The sequence below is a fragment of the Taurulus bubalis genome (genome assembly GCF_910589615.1).
Source record: "Taurulus bubalis genome assembly, chromosome: 8".
Taxonomy (NCBI): Eukaryota; Metazoa; Chordata; class Actinopteri; order Perciformes; family Cottidae; genus Taurulus; species Taurulus bubalis.
The window spans coordinates 22,135,292-22,154,368 of record NC_136596.1 but is presented as its reverse complement, the minus strand read 5'-3'; the positions used below and the strand labels follow the sequence as shown (position 1 = coordinate 22,154,368).

At 43.3% G+C, this 19,077-nt stretch overlaps 1 protein-coding gene across 1 annotated transcript; it reads left to right on the top strand.

Moving 5' to 3' along the window:
* Positions 1–495: 495 nt before the first annotated feature.
* On the top strand, positions 496–19,074 carry fbxw8 (F-box and WD repeat domain containing 8; the record flags this gene model as incomplete). The annotated part of the gene is made up of 11 exons (XM_079221893.1): positions 496–975; positions 1,064–1,168; positions 1,764–1,928; positions 2,506–2,594; positions 5,469–5,626; positions 6,294–6,490; positions 7,232–7,450; positions 13,365–13,492; positions 17,377–17,550; positions 17,917–18,033; positions 18,592–19,074. The coding sequence occupies 11 exons, from the start codon at positions 496–498 to the stop codon at positions 18,740–18,742; spliced, it is 1,983 nt and encodes a 660-aa protein (XP_079078019.1). The 3' UTR covers positions 18,743–19,074.
* Positions 19,075–19,077: the final 3 nt, after the last annotated feature.

The following is a 19,077-nucleotide window of genomic DNA, read 5'->3' as shown; positions in this document are numbered from 1 at the left end:
ATTACAGTGTCACGTGGTGTGGGGTTTACATCATCTTTTCCCAAAAGAGAGATGCAATGGTTAACTCTTGAATCTCCCCTGTCTGGTTTGATTTGAGGAGTCTTTTGTTGTAGGGTGTTCTGGGACATTGTGTTCCCTTTTTGTTATCTTTTCTCAATAAAAGATGCAAGTTTGTGTTATTTTCAAAAATGGCCGTCCCACTGGAATTGGATGTGAAATGCTTGAGTCTATATTCAGCAACAATTGCCAGTTGTGGCCACGAAAAAATAGATCCCACTTGAGAATTGTCCGCCTGTATAATAAAACTGCGGAATTAAAAACTAGCGGAACTAATGTAAAGCAGTGCGTTGTTCCTCTTCGGACTGTTACTAGTGAAGGGCCCGTGCTTGTTTATGCTTCGGACCCGAGCTAGCCGTCCCTTTTCTGGTCTGTGTAGCTCACAACACGGCTTCATAACACTTTAAAGTGATATTTTATTAAGAATGATCCAGAACTATGGCCGAAGACGAGCTTGCTGCGTTCAGGGAGCGTTGGAAAGACGAATTAACGGGTAATACAGAGGAGCAGCGACTTGTTGGTGCAGCTTCCCCTTCGTCGTTGGACGTACCCAGTCAGTCAGGCCAGAGAGACTTGAAAAATAGTTATTTTGAAATTTTGGAAAATCTCAACGAGGCCTCTAGTCCTTCAAAACCAGAAGAGGGTGAAGCACGTGGAGGAGGAGAAGAAGCTGCAGCTGCAGCAGAGGAGTCAGAGGATCAGCCTAAATATGTGTCCATTGCACGTAGTCTGCTGGATGGGAGGACCAGTCCCCTGCTGGACAGGATCCAGGAGGAGAGGACCAGGAGAAAGAGGGAGTATCAAAACATGACTAGTGTGCGCAGCGCATCTCTACACCTGCAGCAGCAGCACCAGCAGCCGGCTAAGAGGAAGGTGAAGAAAGACAAGGAGCTGTTGGATCAACTCATTCAAGATCTGGTATGAGGATGATGTTAATGGAAAAATAATGTGGTTGGTCGAATAAATACAGGCAAATAATGTCTGTTTTTAATTCTTTCTTTTGCAGAATGAAGTCAACGACATCCCCTTCTTTGACATTGAGTTGCCGTACGAGTTAGCCCTGAAGATATTCCAGTGCCTCGACTGTACTGAGCTGGGCCGATGTGCACAGGTGAGATGCTGCGGTTGAACTTTTGGTAAGACCATTGTGTTATTAGACATCAGAAAAAAAGAGCCTTATTCTCCTTACATATCTTTTTGTTGTTGCTATTTTAGATATAGAGCCTGTATGAAAAAATGATTACCTCCACAGTCTATCACAGTCATATCTCATTGTAAAACTTAGACCATAATCTATCTGACCGTCACATTTTCATGACACTGAGGACAACTGAATTTGACCTTTGACCTCCACCTCTGCAATACTGTACATTTAGAATGCCCCCTTCAAAAGCCCTTATAATTAATGTCATAATGATGTGATGTGTCCATGGTTGGTTCCACCACGAAGAACACACAAAAAAGAGCTTTAAAATGATATATTACACGAATAACAACATTTCTTATCAAAATACACTTATATACTCATTTGACTCTGAAGGGGTCACAAACCAAAAAGGTCTGGAAACTTAAGATGAAGAATTTAATTTGAAAGTAGGTTTGGGTTTTAGTGTGATTAGGTGAAGGGTAACAATCTGTGAGGAACTAAGCCTTCAGCCTGGAGCAGATCTTTTTCAGTTTGTGACACTTTCCCAATCTCGTCCCAGGTAAGCAAGGCCTGGAGGGTCCTTGCGGAGGACGGCGTTCTGTGGTTCAGGATGTGCACGGCGGAGGGCTACCATCAGAGTGCCAGCGTGTCCGACTCCCCCTGCTGGAAGAGCGCGCTGCGAGACTGCAGGAACTCGGCCAGAACCGTGCGCTCCAACTGGAAGGTGGGCCTCGAGTGGTTTCCGCTGTGGTGAATCCGAATCCCCTCGCATCTGCACTGGTGAAATTGGTGCATAGTTTGCTGTGCTTCACCTGTAGACCTGTAGACTATATGTCTCCAGTTTTTACTGTAATTAGAATTTGGAATATAATACAATGCAATGCATTTTATTGTAACATAATGGCAATGATGGCAAAGATCTCTTTTTAAATTAGAAGAAAATAAAAGCTTTAATTTTGGAAGGCAACCTCTTCTTCTCCTCTATAGTTTAGTGGGATTGCATAATCCTGTCTCTTACAGAATTACACTCCCAATACAAGTAAACTACTATCTCGTTCATGTCTCAAGTTGAACGTATTTTCTCCAGGATTACGGTCACAGTTTTAAACGGCTTGGATAAAGTTATGAAATAAAACAAACAACAACAACAAAAAGACACTTGATTAGATTTAGTAAAAAAACATCAAATTACTACAAAATAATAACAAAAGCACTCTCTTAGGTCCAGGCAACAACAGTAGTTTTAGAAAACGGGGCGGGATGGAAGAGGGTTTTCAGCAGAGTCATATTTTTCTGTCCAGAATCGCGTGGGATCCATCAGCCAGCTGCAGTTCGAGCTGGGGAAAGTGCTGTGTGATGTCAGCTGCTGTGACAACTTTGTCTTGGCCGGGTGAGTTCCACAAACATCTGATGAGCACCAACATCAAGCTGCAACTTCGGTCGCAAAATTGGGCACACAAGGTCTTTGGTTGTCGCTTTGTTTACTCTCAGAAACGTGTGCGTTCCTTTTTCCAAACGCACTGCTTTGCAGCCTTCTGTTGTCGGCTGCAAAGCAGTGAGGAGTTTAGAGCGTTCCCTATTGGCTTAGCAGAGTAATGAGTCAGTGAGATCATGGCTTGTTATGATGCCCTCGCAATATTCTCAACATGGGGGGAAAAATGTATTCCTTCGGGGGAGGAAAAATAAGCTCAACCATTCAAACTGACTTTTTAATAAGAAAAGCAAATAGTTGCAATAATCTCTTGAATGAAGAACCAATGCATGTTTTTACCAGCAGATCTTTATTCACGTAAATGAAAAAGAAGAATAAAGAATTTCGTCTCAGGAATGAACCAATCTTATAACAGTTTTTAAGACTATAAGCAAGTCGCCATTTAAAATCCACTAAAGAAGCCCGTCAGCAGTTGAGCTGTGGCGGCTCACAGTGTAAATAAAGTGACGGGTACACCCTCCACCAGAACCCCAAAAATGAACACCCATCTGGAAGGTATTATTGATTGCATTTAGCTGATATTCTGATCCAGTTTTCAGATCATTAGATCGTTGTAACATATTCTTTATACACTACTCTTGGCAGTGGTTGGTTGGCGTAAACTAAACCCTGCCATGAAATAAACTGGGCCGAGACAGTGATAGATTGCGCGGGCCCGCGGGAGCGTGATGGACGGCCCCGCACGGAGATGTGCAGCGTCTCCAGGGAGCGGTGTGATTAGATTTCCCCTCAGTCTCGCCGTGTCTCATCGGAGAAGGCGCTTTTGTTTGCATCTCTTCGTGTGAGCAGATGCAGGACACGCCGTACTGAAAACAGTGCCATGAAAGTTAAGCTCCTTGCAAAAATGTGAACGTACTCTTTTTTTTTACCGTGGCGCCACTAGCAAATTCACAACATCAATACTTTCCCCATTATTGGTACCTAAAGGGTCATTTATCGTGAAAGTACCCTGAATTTGTTTACCTTGAAACCGATCAATAGCTAGTTAAGAGTAATCAAGAGTGATTCAATTGCATCCACAAAATCTTATTAGGAAAATTGGTGGAATGCGATTTGGCACTTAAAAGGCAATACGTCCCATTAACCCAGCCAACTCCTCTTGGAGTCACACGGCGACACGGAGGCCCGACGAGCATCGCTGGAGTCTTTCTGTGCACAAAGTTTCCTAGGCTTTTAAAACTTTTTAACGAATTGTTTGGATGAGATTCAGCCTCATCATCCCCGTTGGTAGTCGGCGTTGAGGTGATGTACCAATTAAGTCAACGTGTGTATTCCTATTGTTTGCTTCCTGCCAAACCTTGCAATGCCACACACACACACACACACACACAGGCGGGCGGGCGTGCACACACCCTCTGCCACACTTGCTGTCACTGTGTCACACACTCTGGCTGCGAGGCGGATACTTGCTCAGACATGATGGTATCTGTGGAGGTGGTAACGCTGGCAGTTTGTCGTCCCCCACAGTGAGAACTCATTGACTTGGGCGAAGAGCAAGAAGAACAGAAGCCTAGAAGGGAGTGTGAGCGGGGAAATTAGGATAAAAGGGGGTTATGCGTGATTTGACTCTACTGGTTGTATTTAACATTTATAAATCATTAGCACAAGTTATGAGACGTTTGTATGACTGATGAAAACGTGACAATCACTGAGTAGACTGGGAACCTGTGTTGACCGCCTCACTGCATACTGAGAGCCGGTGGTTGGATTGACAAGAAGTCTGCTGGTTTACCTCCAGGCACACGAAAGGGCCTTCTGCTCGTACAAATATGAATAGAGCAAAGGCTTTTTAATAAAATGTTTCTTTATTTTCCAGAGAGAAAAAAAGTATATATTTTTCTGAAGTATAGTGCATTATTTACAATTATTCATCATCAAATTATCTTCTGATTAAAAACAGAAATTTAGAAAATGTCTGAAAATAGCAAATAAAAGATTTTTTCAAAGTCTCTATTTTGCCGAATAACAGAAGAAACAAATATTCACTTTACTGTGATGTTCAACAGAGAAAAGCAACAAATCCCCCTCTGGAGAAACTGTTGTTTTTATACGTGAAATATGATTCAAACAATCAATCATCATTATCATCAATCAACTACTCGGTTAATTAATAGTTGAGTTTTGGCCGTCTCACCCGTTGCTGAAGCAATTGGTTCATTAATCAGTTTGTGGAATGACAGAAAATGATTTGACAACTGTCAACAATCAATCAGCTGTTGGAGGGATTTATCGTGCAAAAAAACAACACACACACACACTCACACACACACCTGCTGGTTGCAGCTTCTCTAATAAGATAATTTGACTCGACTCCTCACGATAGCGAACAAAATAAATCAACATTTGCTCCTTAAGTCTGGAAAATGTTTTAGGAAATTCTGATATTTGTTTTAATTTTGTACTTTTCTCTAACATTTTAAACAGCAAACTAATATAAAAAGCAGCACAGATTTAATACAAAAATAAGGGCTGAAATGTTCTGCCTTGTTCCGCCCAAACAACACCCCTGTAATCCTGGAAAGATCGTGTAAAAATATTATAAAAAACAAACAAAACTAACAACAAGTCAGAGTGAGTAAAGAAGGAAGGCGTGAGAGGGGAAATGATTCAGTGGTGAGAGGGTGACGTCAGGTATTCTCACGGGGACAAACTTGTCAGCCTGCGGTGGAGAAATGGGCAATTACTCTGCAGTTCTGTTTATCGGCCTTTTTGTGCGAAGCCGTATATATATTCGGCTGACGTACGTCGATGTGCTTTGTTTGTCCCCTTCAGGTACACGTCTGGTGACGTGAGGCTGTGGGACACGCTGCACTGGGACTCCACCGCCTCCTACCTGAAGATTAACGACCTGTCGGCGAACTCCAACCCCAGGCCCCATGTCAGCCACGTCCAGGTCAACCGCACAGTGGCTGCAGCTGCTTATGAAGACGGTGTGTGTGTGTGTGTGTGTTTATGCAGTGTTATCCTATTGGAGATGATAAGACATCGCAACAGATATTTATTATCTCTTCAGGAACTGCAAAAGTTACTTCATTTTTCGTTTTATGAAAAGAAAAGCCCAAAACTGCTGTATTTGGATGTATTGAACACCATTAGTGAAATATATGGTTTGGTACATGAAAAAATTAAAATGTTCCAGATGTTTGCAAATGTGCCCCAATGCAAATTTTGGAGACCTCGCCTAAATTCTCTGTGTACTAAACCCTCTCTAACTTTGTTCTGCTTCACTTTATCAAAGTCAACCTTTGCAGAGAGAATGTTCACATATTGTGTTATGATTTGGGTTAGAGTCAGACCTTACAGCTGCATCATTTCAGAGAAAGAATCATCCTGAAAGCGCTTTTTTTTTTCTAGGCGGACCAGAAACCTTTTCATTTTTGCCGTGTGTCATCTTCATTTACTCTTAACCAGTAACATATAGACTGATATTTACACATCTGAACCAAATCTCACATGTGTAGTCTTTTATTATAACACCAAAAGTATTCAAATAGCCCTAGTGGTTGCAAAGATGCACCATTTTTAGTTTGGGTTTGCAATTTTCGAGGAAGAACCTAAAAGGTTGCTTTTCTATTGGTGTCGCTGTCTCGGCTATAGGCTGTGTGGACCTGTGGAGCACGGAGACGGGTGGGCAGCCCATCCATCACTACCAGAGCCCCGGGCGGATCCAGGCTCTGGCCCTCAGCCCCGACAGCCCCACCCTGGCCTCCGCCGCCGGGCCCGACGTTCGGCTGGTCGGCTCCGACGATCGCGGCTACTGGAGAACACTCTGCCAGGCTCGGCTACCCAAACCCGTAAGTAAGAGAGACAGTTGAATCCCTCACATGTACGGAAGGCTCCGCGTGTTAATGTGCTAATTAACGGGCTGTGCCTCACACATTTCACCCACCCGTTTGTTTTCCTCCTTTTTCATGTGAAATAATGACGGAAGCATTTAGAGGGTGATTTCTATATTTTCCAGCCCCCATATTTTCTCATGTTTTTGTTTCCAAGTGACTGACAACACTTCTTTTTGTTCTTAATGGGTCCAGTGTTGCGCTGCAGACTTGGTCACAAAAACATGGGAACATAGAGTCCAGGTTAAAAAAAGTTACCCGTAAACTTGGACCCTTAACTTATGATTTCAGTTTCTGGCAAGAAACAAATAATGTGCTGAAATGATGAGTCAAGGACTTAGTTGATCAGTTCTCAAATGTGAGCACTTTCTGCTTTTCTCAGACTTTATTGTAAATTGAATGTCTTTTGGCTTTTGAACTGTTTGCCCAGAACAAAGCATTGAAAGATATCACCTTGGGATGTGCAGAATAAAGGATTTTTATTTAATCAAAACCCACCTTTAAAAGTTGTTGTGTAAGGCTTCATGAGAAACTGAAAACATGTTTATAGAAATTCTTGGAGGAATGAAAATGACCCCCATTTCATAAAAAAATCCTTCAGAACTGAGCTTTGGACGTAATTTATGTGAAATTCATCAGGCAAAACCACAAACATATTTTCTGCTGCGTCTGTAAAATGTGCCTCCCTCTGGTCTGCAGGTGGAGAGCCTGGTTTTGGTGCCAGGCAGAGGGCAGCAGTGCCCGCTGGCGGCGCTGGCAGCCGGAGAGGCCGTGCACCTGTTGGACCCCCGGGAGGAGGAGCCGCGGTCGCTCCACTCGGTCTACGACCATCCCGTTACCTGTCTGGATGCATCCGCCGCGCATGTTGCATTTGGAGTGAAGCGCACGGGCTGGGCCATGCACGACGGGGGAAACAAGGTGGGCTGCGATGACTCGGCACCATTTCTGTTTAAATATGAGCGGGCTTGTGCAGCGAGTATCTCATTGACCGCAGTCAGAGTTAAGAATTTATTGCATATGTTGCATCGTCGACTACAAGAAGGGTCCAGATTGATTGTAGCATTAAATACTACTAATACATTGGATTTGAAGCCCCTTTCATGTACACCAAGGACAGCGACGATACAGAAATCAAGTAAATACCAACATTTATATAAAAGCTTGTCTTAGTAGATGAGTCTATGTGAAGTGAAGCGGGTCCAGATCTGGAGGCAAGACGAGTTCAGGTGACTAGTTCAAACCTGAATGAGCTACTTTATACTGTGGTGATTATCTCGTCCATTGTGAACTGCACTCTGGTGTTTGTATGTTAATGGGACTGATGGAACCGTATCAAGGCCTCTTTTGTGCTTTCTGGAATTGAAAAGTCCCGGGAAGACAAATGCTCCCGACCTTGAATGTTGACAAAGTAGATGGCAAAGCCTCGGGACTGTGCAGCTGGATTTTATTCTATTGTAAAAAAAATAAAATCTACCAGGTCCTCGCTAATTGGCATGAAAGGTTTCAGAAAGAGTTATTAACAAAGTTAACCCTTGCTTGATGGAAAGAAGAAGAAAAAAATGGAAAAATGTAGAAGGTAAATATTTTGTTTTTCTGAAATGGAACAATGCATGTTTTTCTTTTAGGATTCACGGAGAGCAGAGCAGTCAGGGCAGAAGTGTAATCACCGGCTTATAGATGCATCGTTTCTGCCCTCATGAGTTAAACCCTTTCGAAAATATTCCTCCTGCCTTTTGAATATGGAGCGCTCATTCTTTTTTGTTACATTAAGTCTGGTCTATACTTTCAGCTGATTTACATTGTTTAGATGCAATGCAAACAAAGATAGTTCTGTGTGTAAATGTAACAGCGTGATCACTGTTACTCTCCGTCCCCGGAGGAAGGAATGCCGTGCACCTGTAGGGGATCGCTTCATAGTAAATAGCGGCGTGCCCTCATCGGGCCCTGCTCCTAATTACGACAGCCTTTCAGGCTACTTTTGATAAACTTTTGTTCCCTGAGCTGCATTTGTTTGCTTCTAATAATACTGCGTTACTAAGGACCCCGTGCTCCTAATTGACTCTCAAGCCTTTACATAGAAAGCTCAAAGAGCCCCGAGACAAAGGATCCTGTTGGGATCGGGAGGCAGCGACGCGGGAGTCACAATGCTTTAAAGGCTCTCTTCATCACGGCATCTTTTGTCATAACGGATCAAACAAAAGGATCAAGAAAGCTGCTGCATCCAAAGATGTTTTCATAAAAAAAAGAAGAAAAAAAGCAGATGTTAGTTGCCGTAGCGACAGGCCAAATGGAAGCTTTAAAACAGCAAGTACCAGCCGAGCGCTCTGCGTGTGTGCGCAGCAATCTGTTTGTAAGAGACGGGCTTCTGGCACCGATCCTCCGCTGACATCACCGCCGCTAGAGCGCGATGCTGAAGCTCCACACAGTGGACCGAGCAGGGAGAGCAGGGAGGGCGTATCAGCCTCCTCCATCAAGGGCTAAATCTATCTACTATTTATTATTTTGTTATGCATTTAAGGTAACAAAAAAAGACAATATTAGTATATTTCTGATTTAAAAGTTAGAAATATCCGGTTGATGAAGTTTTCTCTTACAGGCCTTTTAATTAAATCTGCAGTATTTCTTGAAACTATGTTGTTTTATCGCCTCTATTGGATTTATTATATTTAATTTAGAGCAAAAATTTATTAAATAATCAATTACAATGTTAAAAGACAACAACAATGGGCAACTATTTTGATAATTGATTAATTGAAATTAAGTGAAAGTTATAATATATATTCTCCAAGAAGTGGCTGTTTCTCTTATATCATTTTAAGGGTTAGGGTTTTGGACAGAAGATAGATTAATCATTTTCATAGCTGGAAGAACAATCCAATCATTGTTTTTCATTTGTATTTCTTTACCTGCTGTTGAACAGAAAGTTGTCAAAGATTGAATCTGAATTTCCAACTTCTCAATTATTGTACATTTTCTTTTGTTAAGAATTTTGTGGCAGTTTTTCCTCATTTTGAAACCTAATCTTGAATTGATGTTGATGACATACATTTTGACCAATCTCAGACTCCCATCTTCAGCTTTGAAATGTCCCAAGCTAAGGATACAAAGCAGCAGTTCCTTGAACACTTTGCTTTTTAGATTTGATTCATTTTATTTGCAGTAAAAAAGCACAGAAAAAAGACTTTCTATCCAGCTTTTAGCCCAAACTCCTGTCTAATTTATGCCAATTCATGATTAGCATACTTCTCTTCCTAATTAAAATATATCACAAATGTGATTAACCTGTTTGTCACTTTCATCACGCTTCTAACAGCAATTTCAGACCGCGAAGGAGACAAAGCATGATTTGTCTGCAACCGTTGGTGACGCGGCCTTTAGTAAGAAAACATATGCTTCATTAAAATCTGTCAATATGTCATCCAGGAAAGTCATCTCACACATTTTTATTTTCATTTACAGCATTCTGACTTGCATGAACTCAACTACATTGTCATGTTTTTGTTTTTACTTTATTCGAGCTCAGCGGTGATCACTGAGTTTGTTGCAGTTTTTTTTGTTGTCAAAAAATCTGCCATCTTAAAGTACAAACGCTGCTTTGTGTCGATGATATAGAAGATTCTTTATCATATTTTGCCGTGCGTTATCGTTTAGCTCGTGGCTTTGTCTTCTAGACCTCCCCATCTTTTGTTGCTGTGCGTGTGCGCGTGTGCGTGTGTGTGTGTGTGTGTGTGTGTGTGTGTGTGTGTGTGACCGGTGCCGGTCTCCAGATCCTCATTACTACTCGCCACCTTCCTGCCAGTGGACCGGGGGCACCCAGGCATCGGCCCAGCTCGTGGCTGGGATGTGAGCTCAAGCTGGCGTCTCCGCTGGCAAACTATCCGTCCGCTGCGGTGGCTGGACCACACCAACCTGTCGTCCTCCCAGTGCCTCAAGTTCAGAGGACTGGTTAGGATGGTTTGATGTAGATGTGCCTTCAGGATCATTTATTCAGTGAAGCCCCCAATTGCTCAGGGTGAGTTGAGCCACGTCTGAATGAATGGCCATGCAGGGTGGGTGGAAACATTGTCAGGGATCAACGCATGGACATCACGGACTGATGGCTTTTACTCAGCAATGTTATCCAGATACTTAGTAAAACCTCTGAGCAGAGTTTGTCGTGTGAGTGCAACAGCTTGCAGGCTTTGTTCCTTTTCAGCCAGTTCCCGTAACGCACGCCCTTATTGTGGACTTCGCCAGGAGGACCGTGCGCTTACACGTGTCTGTCTGTGAGTGAGTGAGTGAGTGAGATGGTGAGTGTGCTCCTCCGCGGCTTGACGCGCATTCTTCTGCGGTAAAAAGCTTATTTTGGGTGCCCAGGTATACGGCTGGCTCGTGGGTTGCAGTGACTCACGCGTTCTCAAAACACTTTTTTGTTTTCTGCTGCCATGGAATAACCCGCCGACTTAACTGCCGAAGTGGTTACATTTTGCATGAAATGAAGTGATGTCACCCCCAAAAAAACCTTCAGGTTCAAAGCTTTCAGATGATGTGGCAACTATTGTTGAACTGCTATCTCCCCCTTAAGATCACCCGTCTCCTCCTAAAATATGAAAAAGGGTCTATCCGGGGTTCTGACACACGGATGATGCCGTTACAGGATGTTAAAATTCAGTCGTCTGGTGGATGATACAAGGACGTCTACTTGCTTTCCTTATCCATTTTGCCTTTGTTTTATTAGTTTAGGCAGAAGCCAACAGCGTTATAACCATAAACCACTAATGAGCCGAGCAGCACAACGAAACCACTCTGTGAATGGGTTTAGAGGTTTCTTGTTCCGGTCCCAGCAGATCCTCGTTTGTATCAAACACAGCTGTACACACGCTTCTCTACAACTTTTTAAATACTCAAAATGATGCAAAGACTTGTTGTGTAGAGTTTGAGACGCACTCCCAAGTGACTTAAAACCCACAAACCTGCAATTATCGTGCATCTGGTCCAATGTGCTAATCTCTGTTTGTCCACATGGTGTCTGAGCCGAATGGAGCGCCAAGTCCATATTTGTTTCAGACCCGGTGTTTGCGTGTGACGGGGGAATCGTGGGCCACGGAAAGCCAGCGGTCTGCAGATTGCAGTCCAATCTTTTCACTTCAGCTGGGTGTTGGCCTTGATAGTCTCCGCTGGAGCATCGGTGAAATCCGCCTGTGGTTTTGTTTGGCGTGACAAAAGCCTTCGACGCGTGGCTTTCTATTCCTGGGGTTTTCATATTCCACTTGAGATGAATTCAAAACCTCAACAAATTCTGCGCTTCGGACCAAATTTGTGTGTTCAACAATACAGGCGGCGGCTGACATGAAAAGGTTTTCTCTAAAGCGAAGCAATAATTGCAGAATGTTTCATCTTTCTGAAAGCAAAGGGAGTAATTACATTAACATCCAGTTACAAGCCGCCATTAGAGTTTCCTTTGTCTGCACGCCTCACTGGTGCTCCAGCAAGTGCATTAACCTAACTACTCCTCTGTATTCGTGCTCATGATTAATATTCCTCAAAGCATACTGCTGTGGTCTCTAAACAGCCCCCTTTATAATCACAAAGCGGCCCCCTGGCCTCCCTCTGCGACGTTTCGTCATTTTAGTGAGCGAGGTGGACGGATATTTAATAAGAAATATCTTCCAGAAACCGTAAAAGATTCATCGAGAAACAGCAGGCTGAACCAAATCCCATCAAGCTGTCGTTTCAAAGTCCGGTGTGATTTGGGCTTTGCCTTGAGGTGGTGCACAATTAAAGCTCTGTTTGGCCCAAATAAGGGACACGCAGAAACTGCTGGCACCTCCTCAAGGCTTACATCATGTCTCTGTTTTTTTACCTTCAGTCAAACTTATTAATTTTCATCGCTGTCTCTCCATCTCGCTCTCTTCCCGTCTACCTTCTGGCTCTCTCTCCTCTCCTCTCCTCCCTCCTCGGTTTAATTTCTTAAGCGTTTAAATTATTCAAAGACAATTTTGCCTGGCGGTCATCCTGTTTGTTCTGTCTCGTTTGGATGAGAAAACACCAGCCACTAATTGACCAATTAGGCCAGCTCCAGATGACATCATTGTAGTTTGTATGAAGAAAGTTAGTCGCAGCCAGCGAGCCAGAGGCAACGGAGAGCATCTCGGGTCCGTAATTGAAGAATGCCCGAAGGTTGATTTTATTATTTTTGATTCTTTCACCAGATTTACAAGTCCATGCGCTGCTTTGCTTTTAATTAATTGACGAAGCATCACTGCAGTCTGCTGTGTTTTGTGTCTTGTATGATTTACAATGTCAAATATGGTCCATTCTATTTCAGTGTGTAGCTTTAAATTGTGCAATTTGCAAAGAATTAGCAGGGGAGGAAACAAGAATCAGAGCAAATTGCTTAATTGGGAGCTTTAATAAAAGGTATTAACTATTATTTGAGTGAGATAAAGGAGAGCATTGTTTTTATTAAATCTAATATACTCAAATTTCTTTACTTGTAAGAATATAGTCAAAATATTAGTAACAATTTCCATTTTTCGTTGCGTTATCTCCGTCTCTCTCAAACTGGATGCACCAGCTTTAACGTGAGGGTTTCTGTTCCAGTCCATGAGCGCTGTCAGAATTGTTGCCCCGTCATGAAGTAATCAAATTAAATAGTTTATTTTTAATATTTGGTTGTGCAAACCCTTTTCAATGTCATCAGCTCTGTATTCCACGGCGACTATGATGACAGGCGAGCACTGCAGCCGCGTTTAGTTCAACTCAAGTTGAACCCGAGTCCTGAGTCTCAATTCATAATAATTGCTAGTTGACTGAATTTTAAATGTTGGATCCTCGTTGTGTGCTTGTTCAGATCCACGTCTACAGCCTGGAGACGGGCAAACCTGTGGCGTGCGTCGGCGACTCGCTGGGAGATTTCACCTGCGTCAACCTGAGAGACGGCCCTCCTCACCTGCTGGTGTGCGGAAACAAAGACCGGAGGTAGGACGCCGAGACAAAGGAAACACCACACATTGTCAGACAGATGGAGAATCTCTCAATGCTCACGCTTGAGATTCATCCAAACATCACAAATGGACGACACCGAGCCAAGAACCGGAGCCGAGTGGCGTGCGTCGGGTAAATAGTTCCCTCGCAGTGACACCTGATGATGGAGGCACGGACGCTGAGGCTGCGTTGAAGTGTGCGAGAAGACGAGGCTCTTTTTAATTCATGCATTAGTCACACTTCTCGGTCTCTCTGTTGCCTTGAAAAACAAACAAAAAGAAGGCGGCGGCGGCATTGACATGTGTAGATGTGAGACGTTTTGTTCTTGGTGTTGAATAGAGATGTCTGTCCGTCTCCTCCATTACCTGGGATACTATACGACAAAAAGAAATCTGGCCTTCTTGATCCCATCCGGCGACAACACACACACGCACACGCTCGCGCACACACACTTGCCTCGTCGCTAACCTGGCTCTCCAGATGAGGAAAGACGCATAAAAGAGGCATTCATCTGTTCTGCACTTGTTAGCGGGTGCTGCGGTGCATGAGCTGGCAGGGAAATACAAATCCCTGGCGCTTCTTCATCCAAAGCTGCCCCTGCTGTTTCTATTCAGGACCAAATCCATCTGGCTGTGGAGTAGTTGGCTGGAAGCAAAAGACAGACCACATCATATTGTTTAGGATCTGTTTTTTTTTTTTTTTAGTCTCTCTTCTTTCTAGTTTTGACTCCTAGCAACTCTAGCAAAAAAAGGAAATGCTCAGCACTGTCTTTTATTTAGGAATTTAAATAGTTGTTTTCTCGCCAGAGCATTGTTAGTCTTCATCCAATTCCTTTCTGCTTTACTTTTGGTCTTTGCCGTCTGATGTGTAGTGAGAGATTCTCACACACACACACACACACTCACACACTAACTTGGCTCTTCCACTTTGGCCCCAGCTGATGCAGCACTCAGTCGAAGACAAATGGAGACGGTGGGCGATCTTGGCCCTCTGACAGGGTGGCTGAAGGCCAAAGCCTAATGCATCCCTTCTCTTTGTCCAAATGAGTTCTGTCCCTCTGTTTTTTTTGTTTTTTTGGGGGATCCAGCCAGCAAATGAGGGGTCTTGATAAGGGCCGTTTGGGAAGAAGGCCACGTCTGTGCAAACTGGGAAGACGTGGGCTCAGAGCAAAATTGGATCCAGTTAGAGAGGAAGGGAAGAAGAGGTGAGTGCCATACCTGTGGCTGTTGGTCATTATCACTTCCTGAGGCCACTTGAAGTCTAGGATTTGACTTTAAGTGGTTACTTTAAATGTATTCAAACTGGTTTTCAGTCAGACTAACAACATGGTTCCAGGGATGGCACTTTGGTCCAGAATGTAATCTCTCACAAAAGGGACGGGTGTCATTTCGTCCAGACTTTCTTGCTTCTCCGAGTCCTGATGTTGCAGTTTTTCCTTCTCCAGTGGAAAAGCTGCAACATATACCAAATGATTTGGCACCAACTATTGTAAAGACATTTATGTTTTCATGATTTGGTGATCATCTGTGTGCCGTCACCACGGAGCTCATGCGTGAACCGCTCGTACGAGCAGATTTGTTCTTAAGTGGCTTGCAGGATTGATTTAAGGGAACTTTCCGCATCCATCCTTTTTGGATTTTCAATCACATAATTTACAACTGGACCAGACCTGTCCCAGGCTGTTACCCAGCAGACTAATTAACCTGTTTGACTGAATGTAAAATGTTTTCACATACAAACACTATCACTATTCATTTAAATTGGACATTGACGCTATTACAATATCAATGTTAATATCTCAAACGTCAAAAACTCCTCGGCTTTAGCCAGTTCCTTATAATTCCGCTGCTTCTCATGAACGCGCCCTTGCGAATGAGCAGGTGGCATTCGTCACGCTTGCGCTGGTCGTTGCCAAAGTTATCTGAAGTTAGAAAGCGTTTGCAGAATCTGACTAAAACTAAAATGATCTTGCATGCGGGCCAATGTCTCCACAACTCCGTGAAATATCACACTAACTTAAGAACACCCTTCTAAATCGATCAAGAGGTTCCCATCAGCCTCAGCGCCTGCTAAGCATCAACATGTTAACATTGCCATTGTGTGCATGTTAGCATATCGACGTTTAGCCTTTAGCTCAGAGTACTAACAAGCTTCGTCGGCTCTTGACGGAACAAATTTTGGAAAACGAAATTAAAGTTTTTTTTGTGTTTTTTTTATTATTATTTGAAAAGGTTCTTGTGCTGATCTTTGGAATATGTGGGCTTAACCCACAGGTTGTAACTGCAGAAGGCAAACAAGAATAGAATACCAAGCAAGACCACTCGGTATCACCCAATCCCGTCAGACACAACCTGATGGTTAACGTCTCGTCCGGGCTGCAGGAAACTCACTGGAGGTCTCCGAACCTTTCCTGCACCGAGCTCCTCCCGATTAACGAAGAGTCGCCTGTCCACTGGCGGAGGCCTCCTCCAGCTTTAGATTCAGGGACCACCCGGCACCGCTCGACCCCCGTGGTTTAAAATGTGTGCTTCCATCACGTAAGGCCACGAAACGGGCGAAACCATCTGCAGGCAACTAGACCCAGTACCCATTTAGCCGTTTAACTCTGATTCCTGGAAGAAAAGAACAAAATCTGTGGAAGCGGAAATGTAATCTGTTTGAGTCCCTTAAGTGAATTTCATTATGGTAATGAAGTCTTGGAAGGAGGTTGAGCCGGGATGGAGTCATGTCCTGGATGCTTTCAGCTGCAATGAAGCCACAATGACAACAGATGGAGCTGCAGGTCCCCTGGGCTGCTGCTGCTCATGACACCCAGACGGCCGTGCTGTTATTGCCTTTGTTTATTCTTTATCAAATAAATACTAATACAAATCATTTTTGGAATAATAACTATAACAATGATAATTATCATTGTAGTAATCATAATATCATAAAGAGCACATAACACTTTTTCCAAAAGCAGAATGACAAAAAATGAAGACAAACTAACATTAGAAGCAAATAATTCAATCATTAAAGAGGAGAATCCACATGAATAGTTTGCTTTTGGCCACATTTCCCAGTTTGTATTAGCAAAATCCTCAACTCAGTTCTTTATTTCTGTTTACTTTGTGGAGGCGTGTGAGACTTCTTTTCACCACACTGCATAAATTCTTGCTTCTTGATCTGTATTTTGTGCCTGCTGTCATTTTACACACCCTGTATTCATGGTTTTGTTTTTTCATCTTTTGTTCACTATTCTCTAGCTTTCTTTGTTTAACACCCTCCACAATACTCAATCATCATCTCATCTAATGCTTCATTGGTTCGTTGGTCTCAGTCCACACTTACTTTATATATTCTCCATCTTTTTTACAAGTTCATTGTTGTTGCTGACCCCGTATCCAGTGAGAGCGCTGACTATATCCTCGTGGCAGAGAGCGGGAGATGCAATCATTTGATATCTGGGTTCAGCTCAGGATAAATGAGGCTGAAACTAAAAGCTTGCATTGGCACATCAGCCTCAGCTTTGTGTTGGTCTCGTGACTGAATGTTGAAAAGTTCTCTCCTAAAGTGAGAATAGTGTTCTTTTGTCTGTACATGAATGCACTCTTTGACAAACTGTGCTCTCTCTCTTGTGCAGTCTTGGACTCCCACGTCTCTGTGAGCCGGAAGTTAAATCCCAAATTACCAAGCTTCACTGTAAATGTTGCTATTGTACTCACTACTTATTCTGTTATAGGACTCACTTTAAGTCACTTGCAGTGTGGAAGAAATTCCCACGTGGTTCTACATTTATAAAGTATTGACTCATAATGATGATGATAATAATAATGTTCCATGTTTCTCATAAAAAAACACATTTCTCATTAGACAAACAACCATGTGTTCATCTCAAGGGTGAGGGTGTTCGACCTCCGAGCCGGCTCCTCCGTGGCGTCCCTGTACGCCCACCACATGGGCGTCACCTCGGTGCAGGCGGACGACTGGAAGGTCGTTAGCGGCGGAGGCGAAGGGTTGGCGTGCGTGTGGGAGATGAGGACGGGAGCGAAGCTGTGGGAGATGCACAACAGGTGGGAACGTCTTTCTTCTGTGAGAGGAGATCCCAACTCTCGGCTGCTGCGCTCGTGAGATACACGCTTCAAAGACGTTGCATTCTTTTGTGTTATTGAACGTCTGTGTTTTTGTTTAAAACGCACCGCAGTCGTGGTGTGTGTCCCTTTTGAGATTAGAGTTAATTAACCCAGTGATTGCACTTGTTTTGTTGAGTGATTGAGTCTTAATGATCTCCAAATTATTGCCACAGCAGAATATGTGGTTTGTTTCATCCGACGAATAAAATCTGCATTTGGAATTTCAACACGCACAAGTGGAAAAACAACACGCAACACATTTCCATGTTTTGTACTGAAGGTGTTGTTTTCCCGTCTCGGCTGCAGGCATCCTGTGAGGCTGCTACGCTTCAACAGCAGCACCCTGGTAACGGCCAACATCCCCGACGACAAGTCTCCGAGGGGGGCCTGCATCACAGACGACGACCTCACAGCTCACCGCAGGTCGCTGACCTCCCTCCCACGCTCTACTTGTTCTTTTAAAAAAAATATCCTAGATTTCTTCTCAACGTCCACCTCCCATTCCCCACAAGCTGGCAGAAATACTCAGCGAATTGACTGATTGAGGAATTATTTACTTACAGCAACATACAGAATACGTGTATCTCCCAAAATATCGCACTATTCCTTTAACTGGCAATATATTGCCAAAGTAATTACAGTACCTTGTTATTACAAATGAGATAGTGTTAAGGATGGCCGGAAGCTTGTTTCATGCTAGTTGTGTCATTAATTTGACGCTTTCTCCAAATTAAATTGGGACCACATCTCCCAGACAACCTGCTGCTCCTCTCAGTTGGAGTTATTTTTTATTCAAGCCTACAAAGCAGCATGCAACAAAGTGATCCGGGTTTCAAGTAATACCACCCCGAATGATAAAGCAGCAGTGCTTTAAACTAGACTGATCTCATCTCTGCTTAATATCCTACTCAAGAAAGATTTTCCAAGAAGTGAAATAAGCAATATCTCTAATACTAATATAGGAATGTGTTTATCGTCCAGACACAGGGGAGTCATCTGCCATTACGACTTCTCGGAGGACGCGTTGTCGCGGGACCACATCCTGCCCATCTGCAGGTCCGACTACATCGAGTCCTCCGGCTACAACTACAACATCGGCCTGGCGGTGCCTTACGACCGGCTGCCCCGCTGACCGGCCAACAGAGACGTTCACCCCCGATCAGTTTGATTCTCCAAACTGTGTCCTTTTGTTAAATTACTTTCCTTTTTATCACCCCGGTCGAAGCAAACGTCTTAGGAATTGTATATTTCCATGTGTATCATCTGTAACTGTATTTGTGGACAATGTGTCCAGATGTTACACGGGATCAGTCTTGCAATCCGTTGCTGTAAAATTCAATGTCTGATTCAGTGCTGCTGTGAAACATTACAGCAATAAAAGTCAAATTTTTTTTTTTTTTAAGATTCTTTTTCATACATTTGTTATAAGTTTCTCTAAAAACAAAGTCGTACACATGCATTTGTTTA